The sequence below is a fragment of the Kogia breviceps genome, chromosome 13, assembly GCF_026419965.1.
Source record: "Kogia breviceps isolate mKogBre1 chromosome 13, mKogBre1 haplotype 1, whole genome shotgun sequence".
NCBI lineage: Eukaryota > Metazoa > Chordata > Mammalia > Artiodactyla > Physeteridae > Kogia > Kogia breviceps.
In genome coordinates, this window is record NC_081322.1 from 1,812,449 (window position 1) to 1,830,892 (window position 18,444).

An 18,444-nucleotide genomic window follows, 5' to 3' on the forward strand; every position below is an offset into this window, starting at 1 on the left:
GACTTTAGTACAGTGACTATAATTTAAATGTTACTAAATCTGGATAATTGGATGCTTTTAGCTTTATTTGGTTCATTAAATGTAATACATATGTGTTTACTGTATATGTGTTTAAATATGAAAAAATTTTCACCTTTTAGGATTACTAAAGTCTGGTAAGACCAATTCTGTGGAATCTCTTCCAGAACTGTTGACATCAGACTCTGAAGGAAGCTATGCAGGAGTGGGTAGTCCTAGAGATTCACAGTCTCCTGATTTCACAACAGGCTTTCATTCAGATAAGATTGAGGTTTGTCTTTGTTTATTAATGCACTATTTTCTTCAAATTTTAGTCTATAGACAGTTCAGTTTTTCATTATTTTTACTCTAACTTTAAAACACTCTTCTGCCTGGTTTATAAGAGAATGCAATTAATGACATAATATATGTAGTGTTAGTTTTCTCAAATTAGCCTAATATTTCTAGTTTTAAAGATTTTAATTGCAGTTTTGAGCCCTTTATGATATTGTATTTCTAATCTTTTTGCAATAAAAGTAATGTTGATGTAAAGTATAGCAATACTGTATAGGCATATTGAAATATATGTTCTTAGCTAAATTACTTGAAATATATTTTGTGAAATGTCAGTTAACACCAGCTAAAAATTGTCAGAGGAGAATGATTTTGAAAGTAAGCCTAATGCCAAAAGCTGTTTAGTGTCTTTCTGCTGCGGTGTGAACTGGAGCAGTGCAGTCTGGAATGGAGTCCTCCTAGTCCAGCATAACTGACACAAAGCTGCTGAATCCCTAGGCTGGTCAACTCCGGGGGAGGCCGTGTTTCAGACACCTCTTAACGTTTAATTCCATAGTTGTTAATCTGCAGGGAAGGAGAATGTCCAACTTACCAGATAAAGAGTAATTTTTTTCTAACCTCTATACATCCACAAAACATAGTAGAACATCTGGAAATTTTGTGAGACAACAGAAAATTTACCCTCTATTAAGAGTCTTCTAGGCCTCAAGGATTGATATAAAACAAATCTTTATCATAAAAATTTTTTTATGTAAGGTAAAAGTTTGGGGGAAATTCATCTTATACTTAGGTTGGCCTGGAAGACAGCTGAGTTTTAAAAGAAGGTTGAAGGCATACTGTGAATTTTTGGCAATAGTAGAAGAATCTCTCCTGGCAGTGGAAATCCCGTTTCAGTAACTTCCTTGACCTATTGTAATAGCAATAGTTTTAGGGTCCCTTTTGAAGTGTCAATATTATTTGGCTTTAATTTTATTCAGAGTCCTTTAATTATATTCAGAGTGAACTGTATGACATTTATGCCAGACTTTCATTTTGTTTCATTTTAAAGTTATGGATTGTTCATTTTAAAGTTACTGCTTCATATCTTATTTGAACAACTTATATTTATTAACATTTTTGTTTAATGCTCAGGTAAATAAGAACTTGATATGCAAACTTACGTCCCTAAAAATTATTCCCAAAGCTTTTAATAATTGGTTTATAGCCACTGATACGGTTTGAGAATTGATCAAGATACTAAACAGTAGAAGAACTGAATTGAAAATACTAGATAAATATTGTTGTAAGGTTTTACTCTTTAATATAGTTTAACCAGTATTTACTGAGTACCAACTATGTGTTAGCTACTGTGCTAGGGGTACCTGCTGTTACTCATTTTCTAATTTTTTTTTTTTTTTTAACCTCCAGGGGAAAATTAAATCCTATGTTAATGGTACACCTCCTACACATTTTAGGGAAGATTTAAAACCATGGGAAAAATCACCAGTACTTAAAGTATCTGCTCCACAGCCCATTCCCAGTAACAGAATTGATAGTACAAGCTCTTCCAGTTGGGTTTCTGGCTCTTTCAGGTAGGATTTTTAATTTGTTCTGTACTTGTTAGTCTGAGAAATATCATTTATTTTTAGTCAAGTGAAACTTTTTAATGAAGCACATTTAAAAAATTAATATAAATTTCTAATATACAGAAAATTACCTAAATGCATACAAATTACCAGCTAAAGTACATACAAATTACTAACCAGCTAAAATAGGCTCTTTTCTCCAGACAGAATTTAGTTGCCTTTGCAGTGTCATCAGGGAATACTTAGTAAAATACTCTATAACACACACACACACACACACACACACACACAGACTTGATATCCGCTTCTTTTTCTTTTTTAGTGGATAGTGTATATTAGTAAAAACTCCCACTCAGGAAGACCATTTTGTCATTTGTAGGCTTACTTTATCTTTTTTTTTTTTTTTTTTTTTTTTTTTTTTTTTTTGCACATTAAAGTGTATTTAAGATCTCACAAAATGTGTTGTTACAATTAATTTTCAGAGGCTATTCATTTAATGTTATGCTGTAGTTTTAACTTAACCTATATTCTATCCATATTTTTCTTTTACTTAGAAAAGTCAGTTTTTAAAACGGAAGGAATAAGTATAATTAACATACAGTATCCTCTCAGAGAGCTAATTGAGCTTATGCTTCATCTTTATTACCTAGTATCGTTTATAATAGGCTAAGACTGTTAATTGACTTAGCAGTTAGTTATATTGTCATCTGGGCCATTTGTGTAATTATTTTGAAATATGCTGTATTTTGCACAGTTGGAATAAAGATGATGTCCCGGTTTATGCTGCTTCATGGTCTAAAGATAGTTCAGAAAGTAGTCTCACCTTTTTTCTTAAGTGAACACATTTGTGGGAACACCTGAAAGCATCTTCGAATCACTAATGTTAGACTACTTTATTAAACATGTATGTCTTAACATTATGACTTTTGATACATCTTATTATTGTGTATGTATATATAAAAGTAGCTTTCATTCAAAATAATCCTTTTTGAAGTTGGCCACAGCTGACAACATAGACGTAAATTATCCTCTCATTAATGATGTGATATATAATTTACAGTTTCAGTAATGTTTGGGTGTTGGACTTCATGGATAAATGGATGGGTTGTAAAGTAACTTTTATGTCTTTTAGTCCTGTAAGCCCTCCTGTCATGGATCTCAGAACCATCATGCAAATAGAAGAAAGTAGACAAAAGTGTGGAGCTACACCAAAGACAAATTTGGGGTTGGTTACAAAATCATAAAAAAGGAAAGCCCATGTTGTGTTATAGTTCTGCCCTAAAGAACTGGAAAGACCTACTGGACCTTTCCTATTATTTTTCTGCATTTGATGTTAAAGTTAGTTGTAAGCTCTTTTCTAGGTAATTTAGCCTCCATAACATTATTTCTTAAATATATTCTGAAGACTGAGTTGGGTTGATAGTCTAGCTCTTGTGGAATACAGTATTACATATCGGAAATTTGCCTCTAAAATGATCTATTTCTGTTACAAGTGTGATGCAAGTGTATTAGGAGGGCTCCCATGTAGCTAGTAGTTGATCCTTGATAGTATAAACTAATTATATATATTGCCACTTTTGAAATTTGTGGTCATTTTGATCTAGTAATAGTAAAATCCCATCAAATAAACACAGAGCAATATAATTACCAGTAACCTTTGTTGAGCAGAAACTAATGTTAATTGGTTTAATTTCTAGCAAAATTATTTCTTATGGAATTAAACTTTCTCAGAAGTGGTGAAACTGATTGGTTTAATTTAACTTAATTTCTAGAAAAATGATTTCTCATGGAGTTAAACTGTCTCAGAAGCAACGAAAAATGATTGCAATGACTACCAAAGATAATAATTCAGGAATGAATAGCATGGAAACAGCTTTAAGTGCTCCTTCAAAAACCCCCAAACCAGCGAATGCATGGTATGCTCTAATTTTTATTAAAATAAGCTTTGTACATTAGCTTTTAAGGTAGTTCTTGGCTTTGGTGTTTTTTTTTTTTTTTTTTTTTCCTTCCTGTCTTTTCAAATATTTCATTCTCCTCTTTGCTTTCAAGTTAAAAAATGGACTTTGGGAAATACTTTGTTTTGAGAAGTGCGTCATGATTTTTGAATTTTTTTCATATATGTGTAGATAACATTTCTTCTTGGTATTTTAATTAATGTTTATTGCTAAGGCGGTTTAAGGGAACATTCTTATTTTTTCATTTTTTATAAAAAATAATGTATATCATAGAGAAGTTTGATAAAAGCAAACAGTTTTCTTTTAGCACCCTAATTTCTTTGTATATTCCCTGTATGCATCATGAACCTCTTTAAATTTTTATAATCATAGCTTGTCATTGTCCCTTTTAAGCAGGGCTGTTTACTTAAACATTGTGTTGTATAACTTTTCTCAATTAGAATTTACCCATAATGCAACATTAATAGGAATCATCTCCAAAGAGGTCAGATAGCAATTTTGACATATGAAAAATAGGTTGTACTCCTGCTCCCCTCCCACCCTCCCTTTTTTTTTGGTAACTAATATCATAATGATTGGAAACCAATTTTAGAAGAAAAATACATGGATAGTATGAAGGGCAGGAAAGATGAGTTTCAGAACACTGTTGTTCTCACAAGCATTGAAGAGGGTATTAGAGACTACTCTTGGTTTGGGGGAATCCCTTCATTACTTCTAATGCCACTTTTGTCTATTTGTAAGAGGGAATATTTTTCCCATTAAACTGTAAATTGTTTTGTAGAGAGTGGCAACTCATTTTATTTTGATTGCCACCAATAGGACTAAATATCAGACCTACTAGTAAATCTAAAACATGATCACAGAAAAAGAAAACAAGAGGTGAGAACACCCAAGTGAAAAAGAAAAGAGAGTAAAACTTGAGGGAATGGGTTTAGTAGAATGTTTTTTTTTTTTTAATTAATTAATTTTGGGCTGTTTCGGGTCTTCATTTCTGTGTGAGGGCTTTCTCCAGTTGCAGTGAGTGGGGGCCACTCTTCATTGTGGTGCGTGGGCCTCTCTTGTTGTGGAGCACAGGCTCCAGACGCGCAGGCTCAGTAGTTGTGGCTCACGGGCTCTGTTGCTCCGCGGCATGTGGGATCTTCCCAGACCAGGGCTCGAACCGTGTCCCCTGCATTGGCAGGCAGATTCTTAACCACGGCACCACCAGGGAAGCCCAAGTAGAATGTTTTAATTCATTGGTATTTGTTGTGCACCTTCTACATGCAAGGCACTGTTCTAGTTTCTGATGATAAGGCAATATACAAAACTGATTTAATCACTGCCTGTGTAGGGTTTATGGAGTAGCTGTTACAATATATATATTTTTAATATAAATTTATTTTATTTTTTTACTTTTAAAATATTTTTGGCTGTGTTGGGTCTTCATCGCTGCGCCCGGGCTTTTTCTAGTTGTGGCGAGCAGGGGCTACTCTTTGTTGCAGTGTGTGGGCTTCCCATTGCGGTGGCTTCTCTTGTTGTGGAGCACAGACTCTGTGCACGGGCTTCAGTAGTTGTGGCACGCGGGCTCAGTAGTTGTGGCGTGCGGGCTTAGTTGCTCTGCGGCATGTGGGATCCTCCTGCACCAGGTCTCGAACCCATGTCCCCCGCTTTGGCAGGCAGATTCTTAACCACTGCGCCACCAGGGGAGTCCCCTGTTACAATATTGAGTTATGTTTTCCCTAAAAAAAAGTATGAAAAAGACAAAAAAAAAAAGTTTTTTGATTAGCTCTCAAGATACTAAATATATCGCAATTTGAGAGAATTAGCTAAGCACCTGAGGAAGCTTTGGGCTTAGTAAAGGCAGTTTTAGCCCTGCCATCAACCAGTTTCCTTATTTAAAAACAAAAAGTAAATGAACAAAAGAAGGAGCAAAACAATGATCACTCAAGTTAGGAAATCCAACTACTGGATAAATACTCTTGGTTTAGCATCTATTTCAAACATAGGAGTTCTTTCCAGACCCAATAAAATAATTTTTTTTTTTTTTTTGGCGGTACGTGGGCCTCTCACTGTTGTGGCCTCTCCCTTTGCGCGGAGCACAGGCTCAGTGGCCATGGTCCACAGGCCCAGCCGCTCTGTGGCACGTGGGATCCTCCCGGACCGGGGCATGAACCCGTGCCCCCTGCATCGGTGGGTGGACTCCCAACCACTGTGCCACCAGGAAAGCCCTAAAATAATTTTTAAAATTTATGCTTAAAACACATAGTTTAAAAAATTTAATAGTATGGTAATACTTCAAGGCTTCTTACCGTGAAAGATAGCAGTTGCCTGCCCTGCCCCAAACTTTCTCTTTTATGACTGGTTAATTAAGATTCACAACAGAGTCATATTATGAGGATGATTTTATTTGTTTTTTTTAACACTCTTCTGTTTTTTCCCTAGAATAATTAATTCTGTCAGTTTTCCTGTACTGCCTATGTACTCATCACTAATTTTCCCCCCAAAACTCTCTAATAAAACATACCTCTCTCCATTATGATGAAACATACCAGATAATTTATGACTTTTGTTTTTTATTGGAGGCATCTTCATGAGAACTCTGAGTTCTCTGGTCTGAACTGGCTTTTTCCAGGCCTGCTGAGTATCTGTGACCCTGGGAACTTCTTTTGCTTCCCTCTGGTGTTTGATCCCCAGTTTCCTAGACCCTGTTTCTCCGTTTCTTGGTTTACTCTTTGTTTTGATGTAGCACAATCTGCATCAAAGCCAGTGGTTTTCTGATAAAAGATGTATAGGACATACAGTTTCAGAGCTCTTATATCTTTGAAAATGTTTTTATTACCATTCTTGACTGACAGACTGGAACAGAATTCTGAGTTGGAAATCATTTGTAGAGTTCCTTTTTCTTATTGCTGTTGTGAAGTCTAATGCCATTCCAATTCCTAACTCTTACTATGTTTACCAGTTTCCTCCCTCTCCCCCTCCTCCCTTTTTCTTTTCTTCCTTTTTTTTTTTTTTAAATTAATTAATTTGGCTGCATCGTGTCTTAGTTGTGGCATGCAGGCTCCTCCTTGTGGTGTGTGGGCTCTCTAGCTGTGGCACAGGCTCCAGAGGACGTGGGCTCAGTTGCCCCGGGGCATGTGGAAATCTTAGTTACCCAACCAGGGATCCAACCCGCATCTCCTGCATTGGAAGGAGGACTCTTAAACCACTGGACCACCAGGGAAGTCCCCCCTTCCCTTTTTCTTTATCTGTAGTGTTCTAAAATTTCAAAGTGATTTGCCTTGCCGTGGGTTCTTTTTTGATAGATTATGCTGGGTACTTGATGGGCTCTTTTAATTGGGAAAAGCTGTATGTGTGCACCAGGCAGCATGTATCAGAATGTTTGTATCATCCTTATTTGTAAAAGCCAAAAACCGTAAACAACCTAAATGTCTATAGCAGTAAATGGATAAATTATAGTTTATTTGTGTAGTAGAGTACTACACAATGATGAAAATGAATTATGACTAAATATGACTCTGTGAATGAATCTCATCAATGTAATATTGAGCAAAAAAAGCCAATCAGAAAAAAAAAATTCCATTTATAAAAGTGAAAAATAGTCATTGATTTACACTGATGTGTATTCACTCTTTTTCACGTATGTTTTAGTTACGTTTTGTTTTATGTGGTGGATTGTTTAAGTTCTGGTTGGCATCTGTGTGGGACAGGTTAGGTTGATTGATGGGTGCTACTGTAGGGTGACCCAGCGGTATCCTTAGGGGACCCCCGCACCACTGTCTCCGCGGTTTTTGTCCTTGGTCTGTCAGTTTCTCTCAGGAGAAGCCTTTTAATTTTTGTATTTGGTTGCCAGCCTCCTGGAAACTGATCAGGGTGAGCCAGTTAGGCCTGGGGCTGAGGTTCTCACAGTTTGGTCCAGATTGTCACATGTCTCATCGTTTAGTATATAGATTTTAAACACAGCAGTTTAGTCCTACCTGCCTCTATATACTGGTGATTTTCAGTCAAATCCGCCTCCTACCAAGGTGAAGTACAGTCATCTGACCATGTGGAGATACGGAGGGCATCTGGCATCCTCTGCCACTGCACAACTAAACGTGGAGCCAGTATTCCTCGTTTCATCTGCATGACTACTTCAGGGTTTGATACCTAAGATGTCTCCAACGTAGGAGACTTTTCAGGGTTCCAAGCTTTGCACTCTACCCCACTCCACTTGATGACAGGTTTTCTTTATTTCCACTACATCAGGGTTCATTCTGGCCCTGTTCTGTCCTCCAATAGTGTATTAGCACTTTTAGTCTGCCATTGTCTTAATGCTTTATTCTTTTGCCCGTGTGGGTTTATACCTTTCTGATCATTCTCCTGTTCACTTAACATGGGATTTTAGAGGAAAGGATTAATCATTTATCTGAAACTTTAGACTTTGATTTTCAGGTTTAGGAAAAAATTTTCTCTAGTCGTTATTAGCAGTACGAACTCAGACTCCTATGTCGAAGAGACTGTCTAAATGTCAAAAGAAATATATTAAGGAGAATTCTAGGATTGTGGTAGGAAGAATGCCATAAAATTTGGCCAAAAATATAATCAGGGTATTTTTCTTTGAAAAGTAATTTGGTGACTGAATTATAAGTGATGTTTATTATACATTTAGTTGATGAAAATGCGACTGGAAAATCTAAATACAAACGAATGAATAATGGATCTTACGTATTTTATGGAACCAAAGAAATTTATCTAACTGACCAATTATAGGTAATTTATTCTGAATTTTTATGAAAGTAAGAGATATCTGAATTGTCATAAAATCAATCATTTATACCCTTTTTATGACTTGATGAGACCAAATTTTTGGTATCTGAAGGATTCATTTCTGCTAAATTCTTCTGAATTTATGTACTGCTTGAGTTATTAAATAAATAATAGTGGGCTGAGTTAACTTAGTAGAATATATGTATGTAAGATATATATGTCAATAAATGTACATAATTATACATATGTATTATAAGCATACATGTATATAATATATGCATATAAATTGATGACAGGGATCAGAAAACATTTGTTAGCATTTTAAAAAAATATTTTTATTTATTTATGTATTTGGTTGTGCCAGGGTCTTAGTTGTGGCATGCGAACTCTTAGCTGTGGCATGCATGCATGTGGGATCTTGTTCCCTGACCAGGGATCGAACCCAGGCTCCCTGCATTGGGAGCATGGAGTCTTAACCACTGCACCACCAGGGAAGTCCCTTGTTAGAACTTTTAAGAACATATTTGTGTAAAATGGTTGATGTTTGATATTCCTGAATTATGTATATTTAGTATAAATGGAAATAGTCATTTTTAGGTTGTTGAATTTTCTTTCTTGAATTCTTAGAAGGCTGCAGGTTTAGTATATCACTTCATTTTTAATCAGTTACACATAGGTTGTAAATACATGTGGTATATGCTTAAAGAAATAAAATAGTAATAGATTTGTTTTCCTGAGAATTATTGGTTTATAGAAAGTTGGTAGAATTTAAACTTTGCCCAGCTTTGAAAAAAGTAGAAAGTTAATCTGAAATTAGCATTTTAACCTGATTTACAGATTGTAGTGATTTATGGAATATATATTCATTACTGTAGTGATTTGTCTTTTTTTAAATACTTCTCAAAGGGACATCTTCATCATCCTGATGAATCATCTCATGCGATTTTATTTGTTTATTTATTAGAAGGTGTTTATCTTAATAATGAGGTTAATGTGCTGTTCATTAGCAAATCACACATTAGCCCTCTAAGTCTGCTTCTGGTCGTGGTAAGGAATTTTACTTAGTTTGTTCACATGTTCACTCACCTTGTGTGGGTGTTAAATATGAAAGATAACTGGTTTTTGCATTACAATGAAGTTCTAACCAGTTGACTTTTAAATCTGATGTGAAAACGCCAAGTGTACATGGGAGTTGGTCACTTTTCATTATCCTTTATTTTACTTGGAGAAATAATACAACATTTCTCACCAGTCGTCTTGAGTGGAAGAAGGCACAATCTCTGTGGCCTGGCTTGATGTACGAATGTACGTTCTCCAAATTCCCTTTAGAGCTAACCTATAAATTCTAAACTAATTTCAATTATTTCACTTTTTAGAGCTAGAAATTTTATTCATTAAAGCAAAAATTTCACGGCTGCTTTAGTTGAGGAACAAAATCTTGATTAATTTTTTATGTGGCTACAGATGCTTCTTCATTAAGTTTCTCTGGCTGCTAAAATGGAAAAGAGCCAGAACCTTTGAGTTAGGAAAGTAAAATCGTTGGAAATCAGACACTGTTTCAAAGTATGGCATGATCAGTGGAAAGAATAACAGAACTCATTTAAAAAGAAGTCTGCATAAGACATTTTATAGGCAACCACTATGCATGGTTGATGAACATGTGAGTTTTAAGATACCTCGTAAGCACTGTTACCTATATTTATTCTTAAGGAGATCTTACCGTAAGTAGCCATTGAAGAAAGAAAAATTTTTAGTGTGTATATTATTTACCACATCTAGAAGTTCCCAAATTCCCACTAAGGTGAATCTGACACCGTGTGGTTCTTAACACAGTTTCTGTATTTAGAGACATGAATTACTTACAAAAGACATGCAGTGGATTTTTCTGGCAGAGTGTTTGCCAGCGGTGTTCCCGAACGACTAATGAGACACTGTACTTTCCACCACAGTGATGTTGTTTGCCGGTAGAAACCTTCAGGTATGTGTGTTTTCGGGAGCAGAAAGGAGTCGGGAAGGAAACAGAGAGTGGTTCTTTGTATTTAATTTTTCAGTGTTCTGCATATGTATGTGCTTTGGAGAAAATTTTGTTCTAGAGTCAGGTAAGCTCCTTTTGAAGAAATATCTTTCACGTGAATACGTTAGTAGGTCACGTTTCTGATAAATCTGTAAAGAAAATTTCGCTTCTGTGATTTAAGATTTTACATAGGGTAAGTGATTTTTAAATGTGGACACAGTAGTAGAGTATAGTGATCTTATAGTAAACTCCTGGGTTCTGGAGTGAGCCTTGCCTGAGCTTGACATTGCGAGTCTGTTACCTGGTAGCAGTGTGAATTCAGATCAGTTATTTAATCTTTCCTGTCAGATCAGTTATTTAATCTTTTTCTGTCTCCTTGTTCATAAATAGGGCTAAACACAGTACCTGTTTCACAGGGGTACTGTGAAAAGTCACTGAGTTAATAAATGAAACACATTTAGCCTAGCACCTTCAGTGTTATATAATCAAATGTATAAATGTTAACCATTATTATATACTAAATAAATTGTAACTTAATCTGTAGTATGTTCACAGGATTAACTGATTTCTTTAACATGTACTGTTTTAAGTTATTGGTTAGTTTTTTTCCTTAGAAAAATTTTATGTGAGGCAGTTGGTGTTGATTTAATTATTGAGTAGATAGAAATTTGGTAAAAGTTTTTAGCTGATTTTGTTATGAATAGATGCTTAGCTCATATGCTAACAAAACAGTGTGAATCACCATGATTTTCCTCCCATCTGCGTCATCTTTGGCACTTTACAAGCGGTACTGTTTTCATTTCTTATTGAAGCCAGTGATAGACTAGATGGCCAAGCATGAGTTTTGTGATCATTAAGAACTGGGTTTGGATCCCAGTTCTGCCTTATTTATCTCTGGTGATCGTAGGATCATTCAGGTCCCTCAACTTTGATTGTACTCTTCTTTTAAACTTAGGTAGTGATAAAAATACTTAGCTTTAAGGATTGTTATTGTAAGGGTTAAAGGAGATGATGCATGTAAAAGTGTTCTGGTGGTTAGGTCAGAATCAGGTACAGATGAGTTATTCAGACAAGATACAGGATTTTAGAAGGCCTTGCTAATTTTTTATGGGGAACCCCAAATAGTTTATGAATTTAATCTGGTTGTGGATTTTATGGTTTCTTCAAAGTATGAATTTAACTTGTTGGGGAATTAACTGGTTAGCATTTGTGTTCACTTTGTTTTCTGAGTAAATAAAATAGAAGAAATTAATATTAGCCTAGGAAATTGCTTATGTTGTTGTTAATAATTTTTACTTATTAAGGATTTCTGAAAATGATGCTAAGGTTACAGTGTAGTTCTAGTATACAAAATCATAGCTAAAGGTTACATTTCTGAATCAGTTTTTCTAAGTTAGACTTTAGGAAGGAAAGATACTATGCCTGTGAACTGACTATATCATGTCAGAATTTCTGTGTTCTCATTGTCTTCTTTTTCTCTTAAGTTAGTTTTGTTAAATCTGTGAAAATTGTGGATAGTAACAGACTTAACATAGCATTTCTATGTATCAGGTACTGTTTAAGTATTTTACCATAAGTTAACATTTGATCCTCATAACAACCATTATAAGGAAGGAGATGGTATCAGTATCTCCATGTTACTGATGAGGAAACTGAAGCTTAGAGGTTAGTATCTCCCCAAGGTCAAAGCTGGTATGTGACAGAGACAAGGTTTGAACCTCCAACAGTTAGCCACAGAGCCTGTGTGCCTGACCCTGACTCTACTACCCTGCAAATCCCTTTTACTTTTTTCATTGCAGTAAAACATTGATTGTTGAATAAAAAGATTCTAATGCCATAGCAATCTGAGCATGAAATCTTTGAAAGCTAAATTAATCTGTAAAGGTGATTTTTAATTTGTATACTATTTTTTGGTAGCTATTCTAAAGTTCATTCCACTCAACTAATTCTCAAAGTACTACACCTATACTGAGTGTGATTAGTTTTGTGTATTTTTGATTATTTAGATCAACTTAATTTTTATTTCCTCTATGTTCTACATGTAAAATTAGATTTAAATTTTAAATTACTTTTTATTGAAACATAATGTATATACACTTAGGAGTGCAGTTATCCTAAGTGTATATAGGTTGTTGTATTTTCACAGACTGAACACGTCTTGTGCAACCAGCACTCAAATCAGGAAGTAACACTGCCAGCATCTCAGAGGTCCCCTCCCCCAGTCCACTGTCCTGACTTCTACTTCCATAGAGTCATCTCTCCCTTTTTCACACACACACACACACACACACAATCGTTATTGTTTCTAGTTTCTTTTGCTCAACATATTTATGAAATTCATTCATATTTTGATGAGTACTAATATTCTATTGTGTAAATATACCACAATTTATTTTACTCATTCAGTTCTTCTTGGCATTTTAGTAACTTTGTTGTTTCACTGTTGTTAGGGTTAGTGCTGCTGTAGAAATTCTGGTTCACGTCTTTGTTGAACATATTTGCATTTCTGTTGCGTATATATAACTAGGAATAAAATTACCAGCTTGTAGGATATGCATATATTCATTTCTAGTAGATACCGCAACACTCTCACTAGTGGTATGTGAGTTGACCTTTTTCCACTTCCTTTCCATAAAAAATTGTTTTAGTCATTCAGAAGGAGTGCAGTAGATTTCATTGTGTATTCTGTTTTTTTGAAGTAACTTTACCAGGGTATAATTTACATACAGTAAAAGGCACTATTTTCAAGTGTATAGTGGGAGTTTTGACAGATGTATCACCTGTGTAATCGCCGCTCCAATTAAGAAACATATTTCCACCATCCCACTACCTTTTCTCAACCAACCCCCACCCTCTGCCCACGCCCCCAGCTACCATTGATGAATTTCTGTCGCTGTAGCTTAGTTTTTGCCTGTTCTGGAACTTCTCACAAACGGCAGGTGAGTGCAGTGCGCGTGCGCTCTTTTGCGTCTGGCTCCCTCCATCCAACATAAAGGGTTGGAGCTTCATTCGCGTTGTTGCATACACACATCAACAATTTCTTCCTTTCTTACTGTTGAGAAATACTGAGTGTATTTTTATGAAAAAAGTTGTTGTTTGTGTACAAGTCTTATGTTATTACTTCTCTTGAGTAAATGCTTAGGATTGGAATTGCTGGTTCGTATGTTACGTGAATGTTTGACTTCCTAGGAAAAGTACCACACAGTTTTCCAAAATGGTCATGCCGTTGGACATATTCCTGCTAGTAGCATGTAAGAGCTCCCGTTATTCCACATCCTTTCCAACACTTCATATAGTTAATCTTTTTAATTTTAGGTCGTCTGGTAGGTGTGGTTTATTTTGTATTTCTCAGGGGCTTATTGGCTATTTTCATATCTCTGAAATGTCTTTTCAGATCTTTTGCCTTTTATTGGGCTATTTTGTTAATCTAGAATTCTGAGAGTCTGTATTCTGAAAATAAGGATTTTTTTGGATATGTTTTGTGGATATGATCTCCCAGTCTGTACTTTGGTTTTTCATTTCTTAATAACATTGTCTTGGGAGGAGCAGAAGTTGTTAATTTTGGTAAAACCCATTACTTCCATTTTTTTGTTTGTTTTCATTGAAAGTTAGGGCTTTTTATGTCTGACTATTCCAAGAAATTTTTTATTTTTTATTATTTACAGAAATTTTTTGTTTTCATCTAGATGTTTCCTAAGTTTAGCTTTTGTGATTGGGTTTGTGATTTTCTTTTTATATGTGGGTATGGTAGAGATCAAGGTTTTCGTTTATTCTTTTTTTTCTCATACAGATATCTAGTTGTTCCAGCACAATTTGTTGAAAAGATTGTTCTTGCTCCATTTTATTACTTGGCACTTTTGCTGGAAGTCAGTTGACCATGATGTGTGTGTGGGTCTAATTCTGGACTCTACTCAGTTCCATTTGACCTGTATGTGTGTGCTTTTGATGATAGCTTTTATAAGTGTTGAAATCAGTTAGTATAATTTTTCTGATTTTGTTCTTTTTTTCAAAATTATTTTTTCTATTTTTAGTTTTGACCATGTTTAAATAAATCTTAGATTTGGCTTGTCAAAAAAAAAAAAAAAAGCCTACTGGGATTTCTTGGGTGTTGCTTTGAATCTGTAGATGAACTGAAGAGTATTGATAGGTTATCGGTATTGGGTCATTGAGTCCCCTAAGAATGAACATGGTATCCTTTAGATTCTCTTTAAAATCTCTCAGCAGTCTTTTATAGTTTTAAGTATATGTATCAATGTCCATCCATGTTTTGTTAATTGTATCCCTAAGTATTTAATTTTTTTGATGCATCCATTGACTGGATCATAGAACTTTTCCATAGGATTTTTCTCCTTTATCCTATTAATGTGATGAATTATATTAAATTGTTTTTGAGTGTTAGAACAACCTTGCATTAAATAAAGCCCACTTGGTCATTGTTTATTACCTTTTTAGTAAATTGCTGAGCATTACCATTATCCCAGAAAATTTTCTTCAAAAAGTTCTCTTTTTATCTTTGCCCCTCTCTCACCCCAGTGTCAACCATTGTTGCGGTTTTTCTTTTTTGACTATAGTTGAGTTTTGCTTGTTCTAGAAGTTTATGTAATTAGAATGAAACATAATATACTTTTGTGTCTGGCTTCTTTCACTCAGCATGTTTTTCAGATTTATTTGGATTGTGTATACCAATAGTTTATTCCTTTTTATTACTCAGTATTCCAAGGTATGAATATACCATAATTTGTGTTTATTCCTGTTGATGGACACCTGGACTCTTTCCAGTTTTTGGCTCTTAAGAATAAAGCTGCTCTGACCATTCTTGTTTCTCTTGGGTAAACAATAGACAGTAGAATTGCTGGATTTTACAGAAAGGGCATGTTTACTTTTTTAAAAAAACTTCCAGATAATTTCCACAGCATTTGTATCATTTTATCCTCCCAGCAAAATCTATGAGACTGTTGGTTGTTTCACATCTTTGCCAACATTTGGTATTGTCAATTAATTTTACCTGTTTGCGTGGGCATGTAGTGGTTTCTCCTTGTGGTTTTGTGTTTCCCTGATGAGTAATGAGCACACTTTTTCACGTACTTATTGACCAATTAACATCTCTTCCTCTGTGAAGTGTCTATTCAGATCCTTTCTGCATGCCTTTTGAAATTGCCTTGTCTTTTATATTTGTGTTTTTTTACGTTTTAGTTCTAGGATTTTGTTTTTGTTTTTGTTTTTTTGGCTGTGTTCGGTCTTCATTGCTGCGGTGGTCTTTCTCTAGTTATGGCAAGCAGGGCCTACTCTTCGTTGCAGTGCATGGGCTTCAGTAGTTGCAGCACACCTTCCCTAGAGCACGCAGGCTTCAGTAATTGTGGTATGTGGGCTCACTAGTTGCGGCATTCAGGCTCTAGTGCACACAGGCTTCAGTGTTGTGGCGAGCAGGCTCAGAGTTGTGGCTCATGGGCTCCATAGTGCAGGCTCAGTAGTTGTGGCGCACGGGCTTAGTTGCTTCAAGGCACGTGGGATCTGCCCAGACCAGGGCTTGAACCTGTGTCCCCTGCATTGGCAGGTGGATTCTTAACCACTGCACCACCAGGGAAGTCCTTAGGATTTCTTTTTAGAGTCTGGATAGAAGTTCCTTGCCAGATGTATGTTTTACAAATATATATATATATATATATATATATTTTTGCGGTACAAGGGCCTCTCGCTGCTGTGGCCTCTCCCGTTGCAGAGCGCAGGCTTGGCGGCCACGGCTCACGGGCCCAGCCGCTCCGTGGCATGTGGGATCTTCCCGGGCACGAACCCGTGTCCCCTGCATTGGCAGGCGGACTCTCAACCACTGCGCCACCAGAGAAGCCCCTCTCTGTTTTCTTAATGATATCTTCTGATGAACAGCAGTTTTTTAATTTGGTTAAGTCTGATTTATCATTTCTTGATTTGATGGTTATTGCTGTTTATGTCCTAAGAAACCTTTGCTTACCACCAAGTTATGAAGATAGTCTTCTGTTTTCTTCCAGGATATTTAGCTTTTATGTTAGTTCTATAATTCATCTTGAAATAATTTGGGGGTATGGTGTGAAATAAAGGTCAAGGTAAACCATTTGTTTATTATAGAAAACATTCTTCCCCCTGGGTTGCTTTGGCAGTTCTGTTATTGAAAGTAAAATGACTGTCTACATGAGGGTCTATTACTGGGTTCTCTAATCTGTTCCGTTGATCAGTTAATCCTTAATACCACACTGTCTTGATTACTGTACCTTATTTTATCTTCTTCCAGTTTTGTATCTCTTTTTTACGATGACTTTGGCTAATCTAGGTTTTTGTATTCCCATATAAATTATAGAATCACTTTGTTAATTTCTACAATAAAAAGCTGGCGGGATTAATTCAATTTTTAAAAGAGGTATAGGTCTATACAGATATTCTTATTAATTTATTCTGACCATATTTTTTGTTGTTACCTGAGGCATAGTTACAATAGCTGTTTTTACTTCACCATCTGGGTTATCACCAATATTGGTCTCCATTGATTGTTTTTTTCTTATCACACAGTTCTTTGTTTTTTTTTCTTTTTGCGGTACGTGGGCCTCTCACTGTTGTGGCCTTTCCCGTTGCGGAGCACAGGCTCCGGACGTGCAGGCTCAGCGGCCATGGCTCACGGGCCCAGCTGCTCCGCGGCACGTAGGGTCTTCCCAGAACAGGGCACGAACCCGTGTCCCCTGCGTCAGTAGGCGGACTCTCAACCACTGCGCCACCAGGCAAGCCCTATCACACAGTTTTAATTAGTCTACAACTGACGGCAGGAATCCAACATCACATTGAAAACTGTAATTATATCATTGTAAAGTTTTTAGTATATATATTATCTCCATTATCCCCTTGTCACTTCCAGCAAAAGTGAGTGTTTTTACATGATCTCTGTTGTTTTTTTATAGGGCATCTTCTCTACATTCAGTTTCATCCAAGTCATTCCGGGATTTCTTACTAGAAGAAAAAAAATCTATTACTGGCCAAAGCTCAGGAGGCCAAAGCTCAGGAGATCATGTCAAAAAAGTTTGTTTTAAAGGAATTGAAAGTTCCCAGGCTGCAAAAGTTGTAAGGTAATAATCATTTTCCTACCTTAAAATGTGCTATGGTGGTTCTATATCTTGAAATAATCTTGAAAGATTTATGAGGTCGATTTTTATACATTCTTTTACATTCAAAATTAACGTGTTTATTTTTTTTAAGATATTTTGGTATAATTGGCTTGCAGTAAATTGTATAAAGTATCCAGTTTGAAGTTTGGCATACACATCTCTCATCCACCCATCATCACCATCTATTCAAGTCAGTGCATAGATCCATCGTTCTCAGAAGTTTCTTCATGTCCCTCTGTAGTCCTTCCTTCTCCGTCCTGTCTCCTTGCAGCTACTAACCTGTTTCTGTTATTACAGACCAGCTCTGCTATTCTATCTCATTTTATATCTATAGAATCGTTTCGCACTTGTGCTTTTATAACAGTCTTTTCCTGAGCACACATTTGAGAGCCATCCAAGTTGTTACGTGTAGTTCACCCCATTGTACTGCTGAGTAGTTTATTTCTTTGTTTGTTTGGCTATGAACCCACCTGTTTATTTGCATCTGTTGAGCGACTTGGGTATTTCCAGCTTTTTCTCTAGCTATTTTTTTTTTTTATTGGGCAATAGCCACATATTTCTGGGTGCTTTATTTATTTATTTATTTTAACATCTTTATTGGAGTATAATTGTTTTACAATAGTGTGTTAGTTTTTCCTTTACAACAAACTGAATCAGTTATACATATACATATGTTCCCATATCTCTTCCCTCTTGCATCACCCTCTCTCCCACCCTCCCTATCCCACCCCTCTAGGTGGTCACAAAGCACAGAGGTGATCTCC

The 18,444-nt window shown here is 35.9% G+C and overlaps 2 protein-coding genes across 13 annotated transcripts in view; one reads left to right on the forward strand and one right to left on the reverse strand.

Annotated features, from left to right (window-relative positions):
* IBTK (inhibitor of Bruton tyrosine kinase) overlaps positions 1-18,444 on the forward strand; it is a 98,704-nt gene that overhangs the window by 61,334 nt on the left and 18,926 nt on the right. For 3 of the 7 annotated variants that reach the window (XM_059083740.2, XM_059083744.2, XM_059083741.2), the window contains exons 22-26: positions 141-289; positions 1,699-1,862; positions 2,989-3,081; positions 3,629-3,772; positions 17,477-17,641. In XM_059083740.2, the coding sequence (XP_058939723.1) occupies positions 141-289; positions 1,699-1,862; positions 2,989-3,081; positions 3,629-3,772; positions 17,477-17,641 (715 nt within the window). Of the gene's footprint in view, positions 1-140; positions 290-1,698; positions 1,863-2,988; positions 3,082-3,628; positions 3,773-10,372; positions 10,518-17,476; positions 17,642-18,444 lie in introns of all 7 variants that reach the window. The other 4 variants (XM_059083742.2, XM_059083743.2, XR_010836156.1 and 1 more) reach the window with 3 other exon arrangements.
* Positions 5,159-18,444, reverse strand: part of LOC131768113 (COP9 signalosome complex subunit 8-like) — a 312,045-nt gene continuing 298,759 nt past the window's right edge. For 5 of the 6 annotated variants that reach the window (XR_010836166.1, XR_010836163.1, XR_010836160.1 and 2 more), the window contains one exon: positions 5,159-5,529. The gene's annotated coding sequence lies outside the window, so the exon portion shown is untranslated. Of the gene's footprint in view, positions 5,530-6,492; positions 6,565-18,444 lie in introns of those variants that run through there. The other variant, XR_010836162.1, reaches the window with a different exon arrangement.